Source organism: Mixophyes fleayi, chromosome 5, assembly GCF_038048845.1.
Source record: "Mixophyes fleayi isolate aMixFle1 chromosome 5, aMixFle1.hap1, whole genome shotgun sequence".
NCBI classification, from domain to species: domain Eukaryota; kingdom Metazoa; phylum Chordata; class Amphibia; order Anura; family Limnodynastidae; genus Mixophyes; species Mixophyes fleayi.
Window position 1 is genome coordinate 7,932,906 of NC_134406.1, and position 22,095 is coordinate 7,955,000.

Sequence of the window (22,095 nt, forward strand, 5' to 3'; positions counted from 1 at the left end):
ATCTAGGAGTCACTATATCAGGTGACTCAGGCAGGTAAGTAATGTAACAAAGCAATGAGGAAGACAAGTCAGATGCTTGGTTACATAGGGAGAGGAATCAGTAGCAGAAAGAAGTAATAATACCACTGTATAGGTCATTGGTACGGCCTCATCTAGAATACTGTGTTCAGTTCTGGAGGCCATATCTCCAGAAGGATATAAATACATTAGAGACTGTACAGAGAAGGACAACTAAAATGGTGCATTGTCTGCACCACAAAACTTACCTGGAAAGACTAAAAGATCTTAATATGTTATAGTTTGAAGCAGAGAAGAGGAAGGGGGGACATGATAGAAACTTTCAAATATATCAAGGATCTTAAAAGGTACAGGAGGGAAACATTCTACAAAGGAAGAGACGTATTAGAACACGAGGACATGCACTGACACTGGGGGGAAGTAGGTCCAGAGAGAATCTGAGGAAAAACTACTTCACAGAAAGGGTAGTGGATAAGTGGAATAGCCTCCATCAGAGGTGGTAGAGGATAATACAGTAGAGTAATTTAAACATGCTTGGGATAGACATAAGGCTATCTTTACAAAGAACTAAGGATCAAATAGGTTTAAGGTTCCGTAGGCTAAAATTTGGGCAGACTAGATTGGCAAAGTGGTTCTTATCTGCCGTCAAATTCTATGTTTCTGTGTTACATTTTGGTAACCACCTATCTTCTGCCAGCGCCGATAAAGTTTAGGCTCATTAGAATGAATAGAAACATTGTCCCAGTTCCAGGTTAGTTGTAATCTAAGTCTGAAATGATTATTGGTGATGTGGTGTAAGAAGCATCCCTCCTAGGACACGTGGGCCTCCACGTGCTGACACTAGGTCAGGGGAGGTTAAGTAGCCTCTTGTCCTCAGAAGCCTTATTCATCCACAGCATCTGCTGGTGCTAATCCCTCTCCCTGCACCTTACATAACGGAATCACGGCTTTTCCTGGCTGATCGGTGACACAGGAACGGCACAGATGCCGTCCGTCAGATCACTTATCACAGAAGAGTGTTATGTAAGTTGCCGATACATTTACATTTAGCTAGTCATAGCACAAACTAGATTACAATACATCTGTGCCTAGATGGGGTGTAATGTCTGATTAACTGATACCTTCTGCTGTGATTATCACTACAGTAAACTTAAAGGGGTACCCCACCTTCAGAGATTTGCAGAGAGTTACCCACTGTCCGCAAACAGCGGAGGCAGCCATTATAACATCACTGAACGTGTCTTAGTGATCTGATAGATCTAAGCGTAGGCTGCACTCTCAGGGAAAGATTAGTTCATCAAAGACATGGATGACTCCAATATAAACCATGTATTAAAGAAATGCATTGCCCACTATGGGTATCGCTTCACTGGAGTCTATGGTCATTGTATTATTTTCAATACATATGGAAGCTCCCACTTCTGTTAATAAAACCAAGTCATCTAGTGAATACGGATACAGAATGGCTTATACCCATGTATTTTGCTAAACATTAATATTATAGTAAATGGAATGCAAAATGAATGCTACTTATAAATAGGGCATATTATCCCTTTAAACACTATTCACAAACTGGCGGCTCTCCCAGCATGCCTTCTGTAACATTTACATTAAATGCATATAACATATATACAATATACACATATAATTATACACTTAATACAAACATCCAATCAGTTAATAGCTAGAGCCAGCATAATAAAATATATCTATATTAAGGCATCATCTTCACGCCTATGGTACCTCTAAAACTTCATGTATTGAGGATTTAGTTTTGTGGGAAGGGGCGGGACAATTACTCTGTCAAACCGATTAATTAACATGTCCGTAATTAAAGGGAATCCTGGAAACATGGCCTGTTGGGGACAATCATACACAGAATGTGTCAGATACAATATACATCAGGTTAATGTATTCCAGTATGGTTACCTGAGCAGATGGCAGCGGTAGCCGCATATATGACCAGACCCCAGCAGCCCATCTGTACCCCAGCGTTGTAGTTATGGAGTTCCGTTGAGTTTGAGAGCCCCTAAAAGACACAATCACGTTAGCGTACAGCGCTCAGGACAAGAGGTTCTGATGTTACAGATGAATCGGGAGCCTGCCAGGTATACTCGTGTGTATCACTTTCACATACACATCATGTACCAACATGGCTCATGCTCTCCGTGCAGGATTGTGTCAGGTCTTGCCCTTGGTTAAATGTAACCCTGCTCCACCTTTACTCGCTGGGGATTTAAAAGACACGGAGGTCGGGTACATAATGCAGCAAAGCACAAACAGCAATTATATGCCAACAAAGAAGAAATTTACAGTAAGCGTTAGATACACTCCACTAGAGACTGTATCTAACACACTGTAGCTGATTGGGAAGAGGTTTTATTGGTAAAAAGTGCAGTGTGCACTGTTCTGTGCAAAAGCAGCTCAGGACCCGGCGTGTGCTTTGCTTTATGCAAGTACGCCTAGAATTTCGCTGAAGCGCGCGGTTTTAATGGCGCCATTTGCAGAGAATCAGAGATTTGCACAGGCAGAGGGGAGGCGTGGGATGGAATGAGGACCCACTGGTGCAGACACTAGATTTTCTTATTGTAATAATATACAGTGGTGTAGAGAGCACATTTTAGCAGCATTTCTTGCTGTGCGGACGGGGGGGACACAATACCATTTCCACTTCACCAGCTCAGAGTTGCAAAAAATTGGGCGACCAAAAAAATAAATAGAAACAAACAAAGTGCTAAAAGTAATAAAAACAGCCCCAGCATCTCCTCACTCATGGATAATTTCAGTCATAAACTAATTAGGCAGTATATGTTGGGAGAAAACTGTAATGGAAGAGTTGGTAGAGGCTGAGGAGACATTAACGCTTACACACAGGGCTCCACAGGAGACATGACAAGAGAACCTGTAGCAAACACGGGGAGAACATACAAACTCCTTACAGATAAGGCCATGGCTGGGAATTGAACTCATGACCCCAGTGCTGTGAGGCAGAAGTGCTAACCACTGAGCCACCGTGCTGCCCATTGCTGTAGCAATGTCCTATGTAAACATCTTGACCATTAACAACACAATCTCTGTAGACCTCTAAACCTAAAACACAGGTTGGCTTATATAAAAAAAGTACAAATAACACCAACAAATATATAAATATAAATGTAACACTTTAAGGAGCTTATGAGAAGTGAAGGAACTTAATATGCAGTTGTTGGGGAGGAAGATATTTTTCTGCACACAACAGACTTCCTGACAGTAATCCAACTGAAGGACACTGTAAGCTGTCCCCAGCCTGAAATGGTGGTAGGAAATATTAATACAATGTCAAATATCCCAAGTCTTGTCATGGTATGGGAACTATCAAGTGTTTGAGTTATTTATAGCTTCATTAATTAAGTCAACCTGTGTTCTAGAGTTACTGTTACACGGACGGCAATGTTGGGATGTCTCTTTTGCTGTTTGTGATCAGGGTATAGGAGGTTATACTTATACCTATATCCTAATTATTGTGTATTATACTTATTCTAATTTGTAACTGAGTTGTAGCAGATATTCAGGGAAAGACTAAATGGTGCAATTTGCCGCCATGCTTCAGGAATTAAAATCTCACTTTTCTGATTTACTTGTCCTTTAAGAACAAAAATAATTGAGGTGGTGACTGGCCCACCGACGATGAAGCAAAGAGTGGTCTGAGCACTCATCACCGATAGGAGGCAGTCATGTACTGATCATGCCACGGGCTCCTAGTGAATGGCATGGCTATACCCACCTTAGGATCGCCTTCGAAGATGACCTGGCCCATGAAATCGGTGTAGAACACGGCTTCGGCAATGATGGAGAACCAGGTCAGCAAGTGGCAGACACACAGGCGCAGCAACTCTTTCGGCATCTTCAACATGGAAAGCCAGAGCAGCCTGACCGTCGTCTCCGTCTCCCCTTCCTCGCTTTCGGTGTCGCCGCTGGAGTTGGTAGCTCCACTCTGGTTCCTGTGCCTCTGCCTCTGGCGCTGTCTTTTCTGCATGTCGTAGATGTCGTTCATGCTGCGGGAAGACTTTATCAGTAAGATGGCGTTGGCTCTTCTGAAACGGTAACGGTGGGTACCTACTTTGCCATAGTAGGAAAAAGTGTAGGATGGCTGACGATAGAACATGTGTCTCCTCCGGCGCATGGAATTGGCAGTACAAGACTGCTTCATGCCGATTCTGGTGTGTCCGTTCATATTCTCTTTCGGTGGTAAATCTCCGCCGTTCGGAACTTTGGCTTCATTAATGTGATTATCGAGCAACATCTCCTCTTCCCTTTCACTCTCCCTAAGGAACGCAGAGAGACGGTTAAATTTGGATTTTAGAAGTTCCTGGCTGGTGCTGCGTGGAGTATTCGGGTATGAACAGTCCTGAAAAATAGAGGGCTCAATATAATTTAAAAACTCTGACTCATAATCCAAAGTTGCATCGGTCATGTGTAAGACGGAATCACTTTTGCTCCTGACGATATCCACTTCCAGAAAGTCGAGGTTGAGATCATTTTCCGACTGGACTTCATCGTGAAAGTTTGAGTAGGGCTCGTCTTCGTTGATGACGTTTAAGCGAGACATGGGGGCGAGCGTGCTGTTCAACTTCACACTCGACAGAGTATCTGCTTCATCTTCCAGACGGTCTTGCTGAGGGCTGTACTGTTCTTCCTCAATGCTGAAGAGGTGAAGACCGACGGACACGGTGAAAATGATGGCTGCAAAGAAGAAGAGGACCTGCTGCTGAGATTTAAACAGAGTTCCGAGGAAAGTCTGAGTCCAATCCAGGCCGCCGAGCATGTATCCGATCGCACCACCAAGGCCTGCAGAAAGAGTGAAGTGAAACAAAACTTAGCACACTCCAAACATACCTCCAACTAAAGAGTAAATGGCTACATCTGACAAATGGCATCCTCAGAAAGTGCTAAATATTACATGATCTTTTAGAGAAATGATAAGGACTGTATGCACTTTATAAAGGTGGCATTTACCAACAGTTTAAAGCTTTATAATTAATTGCTTCACCTTTTCACCATCATCATCAGCTATTTATATAATGCCACTAATTCCGCAGCACTGTACAGAGAGAGAATTAACCTACCAGTATGTTTTTGGAGTGTGGGGGGAAACCAGAGCACCCAGAGGAAACCCATGCAAATACAGGGAGAACATACAAACTCCTCACAGATAAGGCCATGGTCAGGAATCGAACTCATGACCCCAGTGCTGTGAGGCAGAAGTGCTAACCACTGCCCAAACTTTTCCATTTTATTCCAGTTTCCAGATATTTTTTTTTGTGCCCTAGACCAAACACCTTGCAGGTATACCTGCACACAGCAATTCAGTGAGTAGTAGCACCAAAGTATTTCAATCTGTCTCGGCGTGATCAGTTTATATATTATATGCTCCTTACATTTGCTGTGGAATGTTCAGTACAATTATTGAACTTATGTCTCACTGTACAGTTAGAAAACAGATCACCCCACCTCTCAATTCCCTGTGCATTGTGTACATTGTGTTGCTATTATAATGTACAGATAGAGAGCACACGTATATATGAAGGGACTGTACAGTGAATGCTGAGGATCAGGGAGATCCAGGCTGGAGATCGGAGGATGGGGACTATGAGGTAGAACAGAAGAACGGTCACAAATATCTCTTATAAACAGAGCAGCTGCCAATAGGAAATGAGTAACAATAAAGCAAGGGAGAAAGTTTATTTAAATATGATTTATATGTGCAGGTTCTGTAGCCAGTGGAAAGACTTCGATTTTTCTCCTGAAAGCAAAAACTTGTGTTATGAAAACTGACGGATAGAACAAGGACATCTGTTAAAACGAAGGAATGGGGAATATAATTGATATAGAATTATGAGCAACATAACTCCAACCAACAATAATATCTTTGTAATATGCAATTTGATACACAGTTAAAATTTGATTTCTGGAAAAAAGTAACACAAGTATAGTTACATCAAGGGTTGAGCATGTATGTAACTAAACACTTCATGTGATAGTATCCATGTAAATTACTGTTACACTAAATATGCAGATGTAACATTCTCTCAGAATAGTGAATAAAGCATCTTGAAATGTCTCAATGCTATAAAGTATTTCTGCAGGTCTCTTCCCCACTGCAGAATTAGTTCTGCTACACAATGTTGTCAGGAAGATGATTACACTTCCCAATTTGTAGCATGCTGACCTAATGGACAGGATTCCTTGAAATTCAATTGCTGAGGGTGCACTACCTCTCGTGGCCTGTATGAGTGCTCTATGCTGCTACTGTCTATGGACCAGTACTGGATGCCTCCGGTATATCTCAGAGGTTATGAAACTGCTTATTTTACCCATAACACAGCTGACTAACACTATAAATGACACTGATGTAGCAGTAATGCTGAACAACATGTGACACACTGTATAATCTATAACATAAAAGTCTAGCGGCGTGTGTTAGTCTGTGTGTGGAAAAAAAACAACAAGCTGCAGCGCCACCTGCTGGGCGGAGTTATACACTGACCTACTAAATTCTTAGCATTATCTAATATATAAAAGTAAAAGCCTAGCGGCGTGTGTTAGTGTGTGTGTGGAAAAAACTATTTTCTCAGAAAGAACTCATCCAATTGACCTGACATTTGGTATACTGACATTATTTGACAAAAAAATTAGAATAGGGAAGTTAGTTAATTTCCATCATCCCCCCTTTCCCCCGTGGGAGGGGTAGTAAAGGCTACATTTACGAGTGAGCGCTCAAACTCATTTTCGTGAGGTAATTTTACCTCATGAACACACATTAAAAAGGGCGCTTGCGTCGGGAAGTAACGCTCTTCCCCTGAGGAGGCCTGGGCTAGGCCCAAATGCATGACAAGAAACTTTTTAACACCTTAAGTAGCTTGATTTGACTAGAATGCATGAGTATCATGCACGGGTTAACTTGTAGTATTATATACATAATAACATGTATAAATACCAGCTGAGAAGGCGTGGATGTTAAGTGCCATGTCCTGCTCCTCATTGTCTGCCACGTCCAGCAGGTACGCCCGGATCGGTCCTTCGGTAGCATCGGCACAGAAATCCAAGACCACGACCCCCAGTACTGTGAGGACAATGCCGATGGGCTGTTTATCCGGGACGTCTCCGATTGACAAGCCTGTAAAATAGCAGATTATGGACCGTTCATTTCATCCGTACAGAGTGTGTTGTATATGACCACCACTTACATAAAGCACACAATTGGGACATGTTATAATATAATGGGGAAAAACAACAAATCCCCGTACACACCGTAAATGTTATACAGTATATAATCACACAGCCACAGGTGACGTATAATATCCTTTTTTATATTATTTGTTATAATACATTAGTTTCTATTTGTAACAAACCAAGTGTCCTGTGACTCTTCTATCCGGGTGTGTTCTACCTTCACCAAAAGTTATTCGTTCCATCACTGAACAGTATCCCAATGAGTCATGTGACACAGGTGACATCACTGCTCATCAAATATAAGCTATATTTTACAGGAATGACATCAATATTATTCAAATATAAGTGACAATTAATCATGTGTTTACAGGATACCTTACAACCATTACAGAAATACAGAATTGTAAAATATAGGAATTTTATTGCAGAAGTGATAACGGACTCGCGCTTCAGTAAGAAAAGTATTTTTACACTGTCCTGGAGGCTGGCAGTGTATCAGTCTCTTATTGAGCCATTAACCAGAAGTGACAATTGTATTCCACCGGATTTCTGAACAGTACCCACGCGTTTCGCACCAAACTACTTTCTCAATGGCCACTGAGGTGGAACACAATTGTCACTTCTGGTTCTCAGGTGTCTAATCCATTCTCACTGGGACACAATACATATGGGGAGATTAAGCATGAACCAGCTCAAATTCACAGCAGGGGACCATTTATACAACTTTGAAATTTTATTTACCAAACATCCCTTTTCTAGAAGGACCATAACATCCTTCTCTTCCACATTACCCCTCTGTCTCTCTTCTCCATCCTACTGCTCCGCTATGTTTATGCAGTAAGCCGATTTATGGTAGATACAATTAATGTTAATGTGCGTCAGGCGGCCCCTGCGAGGTGTGTGTGTTTGTGTCTGTGTATAATTACATTGCATATTTTCCAAGGTTTTACGGGAAATAAAGACACAGCTGCTCCATTGGTGGATAAATCATTCTTTCCGCTCTTGCAGTTAGTCGTAAACTATTCAGGGCGAGATGTTGCAACCATTAGGAATAGGGCGAGATGGGGTAAAAGACGCTAAACAGCATTTAAATTTAAGGGAAGTACAATAAAAAATCGCTACAACAGAATATGTTTGCATGATCCCTGTTATAATAATAAAAAACATTATCTGACTAATCTAAAAATTAGGATGTACAGATTACTTATGGAATGGTCGCTGGACGTGTAAATCTTCCCATATAGATAGCGTCCAATGATTTAACAAAACGGTGAATACAAAAAGTGGCATTTGTATTATACATTTTATCCATATATGAAAAAGGGAACATCGCAGATTTAATTTGAGCAATCGCCAAGATAAAGATCGTTCTCTTGTATGTGTCTGCAGTGGATCATTCTCTGATTGTGTCTGTCTCACGATTTTATCTGACGGTTCATCAATAAAAATACCATTAAAAATTTCCTGTCCTTGCCCCCGGACTGAGGCTCAGGATAAGGTTGTCCACTTATTCTAATCTGAAGCGTCTGCTTTGGTCGCTGACAAACTTGGCAGCTACGCTCACAGCGACAGGACCAAATCGTTTTGTTTAAATTACTGTTTATTATATTTAAATTTAAATAAACATACAGACGGCAGTAACAAAAGCACACAAATCCTATATACAAGATGTATGTACAGCATGAGGTTCACCGTATATCATTTAAGCTATAAATAGCGAGTGTGTGGTACAAAGATACAATACTCGGTCTTATTCCGACACACGGTGTATATCAGTCCATCTGTGGGAGCAGGAGGAGACGTGAAGCCGTCATTTGCTGGGAAATGTCACTATTCCCACACAAGGCTGGATTCAGGTCTTCGTACAGAACAGAGAACGTGAAAGGAGATAGTATGTGAAATAATACTGGAAACAGGATGCATTGTTAGATATCCATTAAAAGGAAAATGGCTCACAACAGGAAGCATTTCCCTGTGAACAGGTTCCTAGAGATTTCTCATGCCAAGTGCTGGCAAAGCTTCTCTTACCGAGCGCCGACATGTAGCACTCCTTGTAAATTCTGTGTATTGTTTACTGCACAACACAATATCCCAGAACAAATATGGGCTTTATTTCTGTGAACCAGACAGTAATATATATTGCTAACCTGTATCTCTAACATCTTACGCATCGCTACACCAAACATATCTGTGGTTTGAGTAAGTTCAGTGCAATCTCCTTTACTTGTGTATTCTATGTATATTTCACTGTTACCACTTTTCCTTCCTACTAAGCTGTGAATACAAATCACAGATCAGATAAAACTGACTGATGCATTCACCAGGGAAGTATCAAATCCATATTTTCGGATCTGGCCAAGTTCTGAATATTTATACAAAAGATTCTGACAAATACAGAACCAAACCTCGATTGCCATATAATAACTGCTTCTTCTGCACTAATATTTCAGGGAATCAAGGTCTGGATATCTGAATGATAACTACTACGCTCAACCTGAATCTTGATAACAAAAAAACCCCCAAAAAACACACTTTTAAAACTTTGGATGGCTATAGATGGACAAGGTCCACAAACAGGCAGTTAGAAACTAGGTAACAAAAAGATGAGCGCAGACGTGAAATAATGGTGGGAATCTGGATGGAGACGGTCCTGCTCATGAGACCTTACAATTTAGTGAGGGGGGGTTCAGTTGAGAAACAAGTGTGACTCCAGCTGACGTTTGTTGGGACAGCAGTGGCCAGTGGGAAGAGCGGATGAGTGAGTCAGTTGGTTGTTGAGTAGGCGTCAGAGAATAGGTGGGTTTTCAGAGAGCATTTGAAGTTCTGGAAGCAGGGAGAGTCTGATAATGGCAGATAGAAAACCCAGGAGTAGGAAGCAGTACAGGAAAATTCATGTGGATGAGAGCAATGGGTGATGAGAGAGGAGGAAAGGTGTAGGCCAGATTGCAGAGGTCCAGAAGGAAAGTATTTGGAGATGATGGTTGAGATGTTGGAAGGGTGTTGTAGGAAAGTCTGAGGATTTTTAATTGGATTTTGGAGACTGTAGGCAGAGTATGGACTTGCAGCAGATGTGGAGCACTGAGAGAGGAATGTCTGTCTGACAGCAGTATTTATGATGGATTTATAACAGGACAGATGGGTAAGGGGACGGCCAACTAGCAGGAGGTTGCAGTGGTCCAGGCAGGAGATCACCAGAGAGTACATTAGATGTATCTTCAGTAAGAAAGGAGCAAATGTGGCAACGAGAAAATTGTGGCGGTATTGACAGTGAGGGAGAATTGTGGAAGGCTCTCGGAGACAGGAAAAACACAAGTTCCATTTGGGACATTCTAACATTTAGGTAGCGTCTAGAGACAAGATAGTAGTGAGGAGGAGAGGTCAAGGTAGATTTGGCTGTCATATTACTAGAGGGCGGAGAACAGAGCCGTGTGGGGCCCCAATAGGTAGTGGGAACAGAGAGGACAATGTGCCCAAGGTGGAGACACTGATGGAGAGGTCGGATAGGTAGGAAGTGGCCTGGATGGGACTATAGGGAATTTTCCTGGTCTGCAACAATTCCTTGACATCTATCCCAAGTATCCAATCTGATCTTCCTACCTTGAAGTGCTCCATGCTGCTCCGTCAATTACAATGGACACGTAAAGTAATCAGAAACAGCTTACTACCATCGATACCTGGTCACATGCAATAAATATATTTTACTTAGGTACGTGTAGATGTACACGGACATTCTGTAGAACCCCTGGGTTTTGTGTTTGATTATCTGTCTGTGCAGGGTTTATGGGAGATGTTCAACTGGAAAAATAAATTGGGTTTTTTTTCTAGCTTTTACTAAACTAAATTTTATCACTCAAAAATCATCAGTGCGATAAGGCTTACAAATACCTCCTGGGTCCTCTAGAGAGGGCCTCATCTCGCTAACTTCTGGGTTTGCAGAGGAACACTAATACTTATTGTGACAATTTAAGAAGCCGTCAGGACAGAGTCACATGACTTTGAACGCCGACAGTATTATTGTTGGTCTTAAGGGTGCAATGGAAGGAGGCGGCGCCTGTACAATGTTGTTAAGAAAACTTCTACAATATAAAGGCGCCGCCTCCTTCCATTGCACCCTTAAGACCAACGATAATACTGCCGGCGTTCAAAGTCACGTGATTCTGTGCTGGTGGCTCCTGAAATAGTCACAATGATTGCAAGTCATCAAACAATCAATATTAACAGCATGTCGGGGCTCCGAGATTTGCTGTCAAGATGTCGGGGTAAGTGTCGTCGCGGTTGTCATGTTGTCTCGCTGTTCAGTACCCAACCCAACCCCTGCCGGGCACTTTGTGGGTGACCACCTGACCCCCTAACACTACAAAGAACACGTCCTGTAATCTCACCAATAGCTACATGAGAAAAGAGACCACTTACCAATGACAGAGCCATTGAGGAAAAGTGCAACTCCTAGCAGAACCCCAACACTGAGGGCGAGGATGAAAGGCCGCCGGCGGCCCCAGCGCAGCGTGCAGCGGTCACTAGCCGAGCCAATCAGAGGGGTAAATATCAAACCAAGGATAGGGCTCAGGAACCAGGTCAGGCTGTAGTACTGTTCAGGAAGACCTAGGAGGAAACAGTGACATTAGTATTATATGTATGACAGCCTAACATGACAAAACATTCGCTGCTCTCCTGAGATAACAGAATTCGAGTAGTTTAAAGTGCCCCTATTTCCACCACAGTGGAGGCAGACATATTGTAGGCTGATCCAAAGTCCATAAGAATACGGCTCACTAGGAAACGGCTCCGCCCATCTTCCCCTGATGTCTGGCGATTGGTTCAGCCCACAAAACGCTATCTCCATTGCGGCTGGTGGGTGAATCACATACACAAATCATTAGGAGGGGAAGAAAAACAATGAATCAATCTAATCTCTGGACTGTGAACGGTATTTATAGTATCAACGTGTCTCTCCTTATAGTGATATTCACCAATGGCAGACTAAACTTTACTTCTAATCTCATAATAACAGGAGATGAGATCTTATTAGACAAACTACAGCAGCATTGGAAGCCTTTATATCACGTACGCTATTGTATTTCAGTTAGTACTGCAGCATGGTGGCACAGTGGTTAGCAATGCTGCATGTGTGGAGTTTATTGGTTCTCCCTCAGCTCACTAGGAACTAGTGATGTAGTCAGTGATGTGATTAGGTCATAGTGAACTGATAGACTGAATAGTATAACTTCCAGGCAGACGCTTGGGAAAACAAGAGAAGCTATATAGAGGGAGGACAGACCACAGGCCATCCTCGTTCACCCACTGGGGCACTCGCAGGCTAGTGGTGAAACGCGTATGGTTTATCTTCAATTACTTTTCAAGGATCCACATTGAATCATTACCTGTAATTAGCAGAATCCAGTTCACAAAAAGCACACAGGTGTCCTTCTTAGTTATCAATAACACTGGGGGTAAATTTATCAAGCTGCGTGCTTTAAAAGTGGAGATGTTGCCTATAGCAACCAATCAGATTCTAGTTATCATTTATTTAGTACATTCTACAGAATGACAACTAGAATCTGATTGGTTGCTATAGGCAACATCTCCACTTTTTAAAGCACGCAGCTTGATCAATTTACCCCTGGGCTGGAAACAGGAGCACCCCCCTTCCCCAGGCTGTACGAGGGAAGGTGGAAGACCCGTCCAGCACAGCAACCAAGTACATCACTTTTGTATTATTTTAATCTTTTTTATCCTCTGACACCCTCCAAGGAATAAGAAACCAACTGAACACTGATGTATACTTTAAAAAGGGTCACTGTACGTTAAAACATTTGGGGTTTATTTACTAAACTGCGGGTTTTAAAAACTGGAGATGTTGCCTATAGCAACCAATCAGATTCTAGCTGTCACTTTGTAGAATGCACTAAATAAATGATCACCAGAATATGATTGGTTGCTATAGGCAACATCTCCACTTTTTCAAACCCGCAGTTTAGTAAATATTCCCCTTGGCGTTTGAACAACATTTGTTACAATGTGATATTGCTATAATATGGATGTATAAATAATATCTTATTACTGAATATAATAGTGGTGCTCTAGAGCACACTAGTCCTAGAAGGTCGTTAATGGGAAACATAATCCCATGATTTGCCCACTAGGGGCGCCGTTGCAGCAAGCAATGTGCAGAACAATAGGATTGATATTATCCCTGTACAACGATGCAGCCAGGGATAAATGAAGCTTCCTGCAATGGATTATTAGCATTGAGGCCCCGTGTTGTGTGTTCTGGTTGGTGTCAGAATGTGACATCAGCACGTGGATGGTGTAAACAGCCGTGACAGAGATCTCCCTGCAGGAGGCCATTCACTGGATAAGCCGGCAGTGTACAATGCACTAAACCTGCTGTGAATGTACATCCTGCACTCCCAATTGTGTGCGGCTTCCAGGAAATTCTAGATAAACAACCAGTTGGATCATCTTGATTTATTTAGCAGCAGAAAAAGCCCTTTCATTGTATTTGTGTGAATTAAAACGGGGAGCGATAGATGAATGAGCTCGGGGAATGTACGGATCAGCTGTACAGCGTCACTCTTACAGTGGTGTCACCTCATTGCTATGCAGAGTATCATCACATTGTGTAAATCCCGATGACCTGTCCAGTGAGATATTCCAAGGTAAGGCAATGTGCATGTTAGTCTAACGGGATTTTAATTTTACTAGGAAACTGCAAAAGATCAAATACGCAAAAATCTATATCAAGCAATAACTGTCTAATGCTGGCTACACATCCATGGGATTACGGTGCAGATCACACGAATCACGACTGTGTGGTCCGATAGCACATTAGTGTGTACGCTACCACCGTCATGTTTTATTGTACCAAAATACACTGTATCTGTTGATTTGGTTTTCGAATCTTCCTAAAAATCACAATCAACAATGCAACGATGTCTGGTACATACAGGCGTGGGCTGACGTCCGTCAGCCCGGGGGGCACACGCCGCACAGGCGGCCGCATCACATGACACGTGATGCGGCCGTGGGCCGTGATTCTGAGCGGCCCAGGGGGCCGATGCCCCCCTGCCCAGCCCGCCCCTGGGTACATATGGAAGTGTGTAACGCACTCACGCCCAGCAGCGTAGACAGATATCTGTAGAGTGCACAGAGCCACCATCTTTTCAGCAGATGGTTATGAGAGATGAAGATCACAGATCTGAAGGTAAATCATGTAGGTGTGTACACATGGATCGGCTGCTCATCGGGACTTTCAGTTGTTGGTGAAATCTTTACAAAAATTGCATTTGAAGTAAGATTGCATTAGGGTCTACTCAGGATCAATCACAGCAAATGCTAATTAGTTACTATTTATTAGAAATTAACTGGTCTTATTACCCCAACAGTCACCTTTCACTTATTCATCTATCCAATGCACTAACCCCCTCTGAGGTTCCAGGGTAATAATTGGGTCTGGTTAGATCACATTTTAATCAGGCATGGTGGCAAATTTGGTTGGCGGATGACCATAGTTGTAGATATGTGTGTGTCTGGGGACATTGGTTACACATTGGCAGATCTGGTTGTACAACCTGACCACCTAATGCCAGGGGGCTCTGTACAAACTGATCGACAAATGGCTGCATCTACCAGGAACAGCTAGATACCTTCCTTAGATATCAAGATATGAATTTCATTTTTTTTCTCATTTTTGCTTCCTATAAAGCAGATGGAGTTACGAGATAAAAAGTGCAGAAAAAAATACACTACGCTGAGCTCTGTACTTTGGATACAGTGTAGCAGTTCTAGCTGAAGGCGACTGTAAATCTTCAATAATGTTTCTACTATGAGCCATCGTGCCACGAATATTTTGCATTAATAGTACGTTGATCTTATTTATAGATGCACATGCAATGTCATCAACATCTAGATAGCTGAAATGTGTCTTTGTATTACAGCCCCTCCAGCCAAAAAAACAATCACTCACATTTCTGCTAAGAGGGAAGACATTGAACTTTGATGACCTTGGTGATCAGACACAAACAAGTCCGAGAAAGCAGAAGTGATACATTTATGGGTTGTCTAACCCAGCGCTGTCATAAGACGCAGTCACATGGGGGCGAGTGGACAGACCTCATGGCACAATTATTAAATATGAAGATGGCTCAATACCGCTGGATGGATTAAAACAGAATTAGGCAGCCTTTGGCATGATGCAACTTGTAGTTCCACAACAGCTGGACAGCCAGTGTCTCAAGTCTAGACTAAAACAATGCTCAGTTAGAGTTGGATGTACATCTGTTTTGCATAAGATACACATTTATGTACTGTGTATAAGCACCAAATATGAGCATGTACATGTCCGTATATATGCGCATCGAGGACTTGTATCTCATTATACCTGGAGAGGTGAGCAAGTGCAGGCTGATTACAGGCTTGTCTATGTAATTGTGATACGAGACCTGGACGTATCTGCAGGTACGTCTGTTAGGTGTTCTGGAGGGCTGCTGGAACCATATGCAATGATAGTAATGATCAGCAGCGCTAACTAGACACTTATGACTGACTGATCGCATATTGATAGCAGTTCATTCATTAATCTGGCTGCCGTCTATTCACATTACTTCACTTACATTTCCATTTAGACTACAGCAGGAGAGACGATTCCCATTTGGTTTTTAAAGGGGAAGACAACAAACGCTTGTATTTATTTTAATTAGTATTTTATAACATTTTATATAAAAAATGCCACTTTCGAATTTATTAATACCACTAAAGGCCAATATGGCTGATGATCCATCATTCCCAGTTAAGGGCATTTTCAGGTGGGCTCTGGCTGGTTGGTTGATGGTGGTCTCATGTGGCCCCGTCTTTGTCTCCACCCTTTTGCCCGGGGAAGACGGAGAGACACTTTTGCTTTTGTGTATTATGATTTCTATGCTGATGCCCATCATCTGCTGATTATGATCTTTTACATGTTATATACAAGTTCAATGTTCCGCTTTCGGGTGGGGTACGTATTTCTGGATGAAATCATTCCGACACCGAGTACTGCAGCAAAACAAACCCGTATCCAATGAGGGTGACATGACAAAAATATAAACTTACTATGAAACAGACACATTTCCGACCCGGCTCCTATAAACTGCAACTGCACAAAATACCGACACTTCATATGGTGACTGTGAGATTTTCTGTTTAAAAGCGGCAATGGCAGGACCCGGCGGCTTACCGTAATGGTAACCCTAACCTGAATACTAACCCTAACCCTTATTTCGTGATATCTAGGGGACAGGTGCCGGCATTGCTGCTTTTATTAGCGGAAAGGTCAGCGTCCCAATGTGAAGTGCCGGCATATCCTGCAGTCGCAGTTTGTAGGAGCCGGGTCGGAAATGTTCAGTGTCCGTTTCATAGTAAGTCTGTATTTTTGTCATGTCGTCCTCATTGTCTTCAGATTTCTTGTGCCACAGTACTCAGTGTCAGAATTATTTCAGCTGGAAGAAAGAGAACCTCGTCTACTGTTCGTCACATTTTACTTCAATAAACAAACAGATGTTATGAAAACCCAACAACACTCAAAGTAATATTCCCTCTTGTGCATAGAATACTATATTATATTATTATATTGTTTACAAATAGGGTAATGCGACTATGTATCGTTATACCCGAAGTATGCCTGGCGCAAATGCTACTATTTCCATTCCTGGTCTTTAGAGGAGTCCGACTGAACATTCACGCACAGGCTTTTACCTGCGCGTTTTCCCAACGTATGTTCTGAGCATACAATCACCCAGCTCCAAATGACCCCCAAAGTCTCCAAATCCTTCACTTTTTTTAATTGTTTTTTCAAGACAATCAAGTTTTTTGCACCAATACACATTCTAAACACATATATGTTTACAAACAATGTCAGTGTGTATGAAGTATATTACATATATATTGGGGCAGGGACTGATGTGTATGAGTTCTCTGTACAGCGCTGCGGAATTAGTGGCGTTATATAAATAAATGATGATGATGATATATATGAGCTGATTACAAAAGTAAGCACTCTTGTTCAGATAGCCCGTTTCTGAGTCTGTGAGTGGAAGAAAGTAACAACACTGTAGGATACATGACACTTTTCTGCACATTTCAATGAAAAATTACTTTTTATTTCCTATATTTAACAGACTGCCAAAGAAGTACATGCAGCCAAGTTTGGACTCTGTCAGACAATACTTGGTAACACCTAATTTGGAAGCAGCTTCCATTGTTTCTAACATTGGTCTAGGGATGTGTCCCAGCTCTTCCTCGCAGATCTCTTCTAGTTCAGAGATATTCTTCTGTCTTCTTATATTTCCATGGATCTTCAGTCATAATAATACAGTCTGGGGACTGTGAACCATTCCAAAACCTCAATCCTCAATTCCTGCAAATACTTCAAAATCAACCCTGAGGTATGTTTTGGATAGTTGTTTTGCTGAATTATCCAAACTCTTGTATTGCTCCCCCCTTTGCCACTTACTCCCATGCCCATTTAAACTATCCACTAGTCTCCATGTCTCCAAACCATAAATACTCCTCTCTTCATCACAGCCTGCCAGTCCACCCCCTACTGCCCCCTCCTCACACCACACCGATGTCACACCTTGTCTACCCCTCTACTCACACCACAACGGGGTCACCTCGTGTCTGCCCCTCTCCTCACACTACACCAGTGTCACCCCGCATCTGTCCCTCTCCTCACACCACACCAGTGTCACCCCGCATCTGTCCCTCTCCTCACACCACACCGGTGTCACCCCTTGTCTACCCCTCTCCTCACACCACACCGGTGTCACCCCTTGTCTGCCCATCTCCTCTAGATGGTAATCCATTACAAGCGGGGCCCTCGTGTTTCCTGCTTTCACTACCCACTCCCATGTCCAGCACCTGCTACCTGGTCTCAGTCTCCGCCAACAGCGTCTCAGACCCTGATTGTTCTGCCCATGCTCCTGGACACAGCCCTGCTTCACACTGGTGTGCTCCCTGATTATTCCCCTTCCCTCTTCTGCACTACTCCAACACTGCCGGGTTTGTTACAAATGGGACGATCGGATGTTTCACCACCTCCTCTGCAAAGATGGCTTGGTCTGACTCTGCGCCATCCTGCGAGCGTTACATGTTTCAGCAAATCTGCAGAGCAAGCGCAGTAAGAAGGACATGAATCTGCTGACAGAGGTAAGTGTGTGTCTCTGTGTGTTGCGGATAATTGTGGAAGATAATTGTGTTAAAAAAAGGTGAGAAAAGCTATAAATGGTGGTGGGGCCTAAAATATTTTTTGCACCCTGGCCTTCCATTTCACCTCTCGTATAGATAGATAGGGCGCTTATACACATGCAAAATCCATCTACACAGTTCTACCTCCATAGTTGTGTCAGCAATCTCATTGTGCTTATGGAATTTAACAATACTAAAAACAAGTAATAAATGGACGCACAGTAGAAAGGTAGAATAATGCTTTTCTGTACTGCTGTATCCTTGGGGTCCTGAGTAGCCAAAGTAGTTGTCCCTTAGGCTGTACACGGAGACATTGTATGTTCTCCCCGTGTTTGCCTGGGTTTCCTCCCACACTCCAAAAACATACTGATAGGTTAATTGGTTGCTATTAAATTGCCCTTAGTCTCTCTCGGTCAGTGTGTGTGTATGTTAGGGAATTTAGATTGTAAGCTCCAATGGGGCAGGGACTGATGTGAATGAGTTCTCTGTACAGCGCTGCGGAATCAGTGGCACTATATAAATAAATAGATGATGATGATGATGATATATACATTATCTAGCACTGGCTAAGTCACAGGATCATCTCTTAGACTGGATAAATGACGTATTATAAAAAAAGAAAGTAAAAACTTTGGAGCGCAGATCTCAGACACAGATGAAGAATGGTGGTTTCAAGTTTGGATTTGCAATCATGGCACATTAGCCCAGCGGTAAAGAGGCAGGAGAGTGGGCAGCACCCCAATCCTAGTAATGACATTGAAGCATTGAAGGGGGGTGAGGACTAAAAACAACTGACCTTCCTAGGGAATCGATACGCCAAATTCTCACATAAATTAAGCTAACAACAATGCCACCTGACAGAAACACTTTAACCTTGTGAAAAACTCCATTTCTACCAACAATTGACAATTTCTAGTAACAGTAACCACTGTGATGTAACATTGTATCTAGAATTCTTGCTATTACACCCTTGGCATGTGCCACAGCTCCGAGACAACTGGTTGGATACTGTTTTGTTATTGCACAAGTCTGGTCTCCGCTGAAAGCGTAGAGGACTTCACCTTCCACTGAGAAATCGGAACTAGCACAGAACAGGAACAAACAAAGTGAGTGGCTTCATCTCACATGTTGTTGACAACATTCCATAGGAAACGCTATTATTTCGAGACTTATCAGACGGCATTGGAAACAAATATAGTGGGTCATTCACTGGCACCGCTGATCCTGTTTACCTGGACTGCAGTCACACTTCCCTCTTCGGCACAATTCATGAGATGCATTGAGAAAAAACAGTGGATGGCCATTGCGGGGAGGTCCTACTGCCACTGAGATTCGGCCAGCGTGGCAATTCCCAGCAACTTCCAAACAAACAGGACACCGTTCGTAGTAAATAATTCCTTTTCTTATTTTTTTCCTTCAGTGAAAAACCGCTTAACAATAGTGAGAGCAGCTTGAGTTGTGTTTCACAGGAAGTTCTGACTGTGTCACAGGCAGTCTGAGGGTTGCGTGAGGTCACGGGGTACAGTGGAAAAACCTCTGCTCACGTGCGGGACAAGTCTATCACTACCTATGTGCTACTATTTCTGGAAGATATGGGTTCAAATGTATACCAGAGTAGAGATCTGATGTGTCAAGTCTGGGTGCACTGAAGCAGGGCAGGGGTTATAATATCATCTACCTCTAACACAATCTTGGCAAAAACAAAATAGATGTCAGATTTCAGTGGAAGAGCAGAAACCGCATGATAGTCCTTAAAACTAAAATGCAGGATTTGTTATATAAAGGAGCTTAAATATATGTGCAAACATTTCAGGATCTTGTCAGAACTAAACATAAGCTAAAGCTGGGTACACACTACAGAAATTGCAACCAACTTTTGATGCCGAACGATTTTACATGCGATCAATGTTCAGGTCGCTCGGTCCATGGACTGCATACACACTAGCCTTGTTTAGGACGATAAAGGGAAGAGCGGACGTCCCTTTAGCGACTTTTTACAGCCATGTTGTCGTGAGCAATGACTAATTTCATACTGACTGTTGTGGATCGGTCGGAAGTTTATACACACTACACAGCGAAAACGAGATTGGAACGAAAACATTAAACGGTACGACCGACCAAATGAGGCGACAATCGTCCATTTGGGCAGACTTTCGACCATCGTGTCACTGCACACACTGACCCGACTTTTGAATGAGCGGTCGTATGTCGGCTGATTTAGCCGATTATTGGATGAAAACTGTGTAGTGTGTACCCAGCTTTAGGCGTGATTTGTATGGCAAGTAGAGGTAGGTGAAGTTGCAGCAGGATTTTACGTGCATCAAACGTATCGGAACAGACAGAGGTTTGTGTTTGTGGCAGTGCAATCTTTCTGACTTATATAATCTATAAGTAAAGATGGAACGATGACCGCACCCGATCGTTCTGCTCTGTAGTGTTGTTGGGAGAATAATACAAATTCCTGGTGTGAACAGGGCAGTGGCGCACACAGGAGGGTTCTGGTTCTCCAGAAACCCCTCCCCTCCGCGAACCAACGGTACTGTACAGCAGCCGCGGCGCTGTCAAAGAAGCGTCTGCGGCAGTGCTGTATTGTAGTATAATACAGCACTGCCGCGGCTGCTGCTTGACAGCGCCGCGGATGCTGTAGAATTCAGACTCGCTGAAATGGAGCTGCTCGCAATATTTTTTTTTTTCCGGGGGGGCGGAAACCCCCCTTCTAAATCCTGCGTTCGCCCCTGCAGGGTAATTCTACAAGGACCATTTGAGGACAAATTCCCGTGGAGAAACATCCAAAATTCTGCACCGAATGTGGAATGAAGAAAATATTCCACAGAACAGTTTGGAAGATTCCGCTCCTCACTAGTGGCAAGAATTTGTATATATAAATCTAACGGCCTCATAGACATATAGACGATACTTCAGAGAGCCACTCAGAGCCTAAAATAAAGGAAGACAAATTCATAGCTCCAACATATTACACTGAGCTTTACAATTGGAGAATGTTATTATTCAGAACCTCACTGTTAAGCCTTCCTTCATCATCACCATTTATTTATATAGCACTACTAATTCTGCAGTGCTGTACAGAGCACTCACTCACATCAGTTCCTGCACCATTGAAGTTTACAATCTTAATCCCCTAACATACATACACACAGACAGAGACACTAAGGACAATTTAATAGCAGCTAATTAACCTACCAGTTTGTTTTTGGAGTGTGGGAGGAAACCAAAGCACCCGGAGGAAACTCACGCAAACACAGGGAGACCACACAAACTCCTCACAGATAAGGCCATAGTCGGGAATCGCACGTCACCTCTCTGTGCTGCCATTTCAATGTTCGGCTTCAAGTTGATCTATAATCCCCTCTGAAATACTCTGGGCTGCTGCTGCTAATAGCCCAGTGCTCTTATTGGCTACAGGTTGTTTTAGCCCCGCCCACTTCTCCTGCACATCTATAACATGAAGACTAAATGTAACAGGCACTCCGACTCTAGTCAGATACATTATAAAAGGCCAGAGAAGATGATCCTAACATCCACACAGAATAATGCACAGTATATGTTATTTATGCTGCAATATGTCTTATGTAATTGTGTTACAGGGTTTACAATACCCTATAACACCAGCAATATATTATTCTG

The 22,095-nt window shown here is 42.7% G+C and overlaps 1 protein-coding gene across 1 annotated transcript in view; it reads right to left on the reverse strand.

Annotated features, from left to right (window-relative positions):
- The window catches only part of SLC45A4 (solute carrier family 45 member 4), a 91,545-nt gene that overhangs the window by 11,091 nt on the left and 58,359 nt on the right, over positions 1-22,095 (reverse strand). Inside the window, exons 3-6 of the mRNA XM_075211658.1 lie at positions 11,644-11,832; positions 6,995-7,174; positions 3,782-4,845; positions 1,948-2,047 (exon numbers count right to left, since the gene is read on the reverse strand). Of these exons, the coding sequence (XP_075067759.1) occupies positions 1,948-2,047; positions 3,782-4,845; positions 6,995-7,174; positions 11,644-11,832 (1,533 nt within the window). The remainder of the gene's footprint in view (positions 1-1,947; positions 2,048-3,781; positions 4,846-6,994; positions 7,175-11,643; positions 11,833-22,095) is intronic.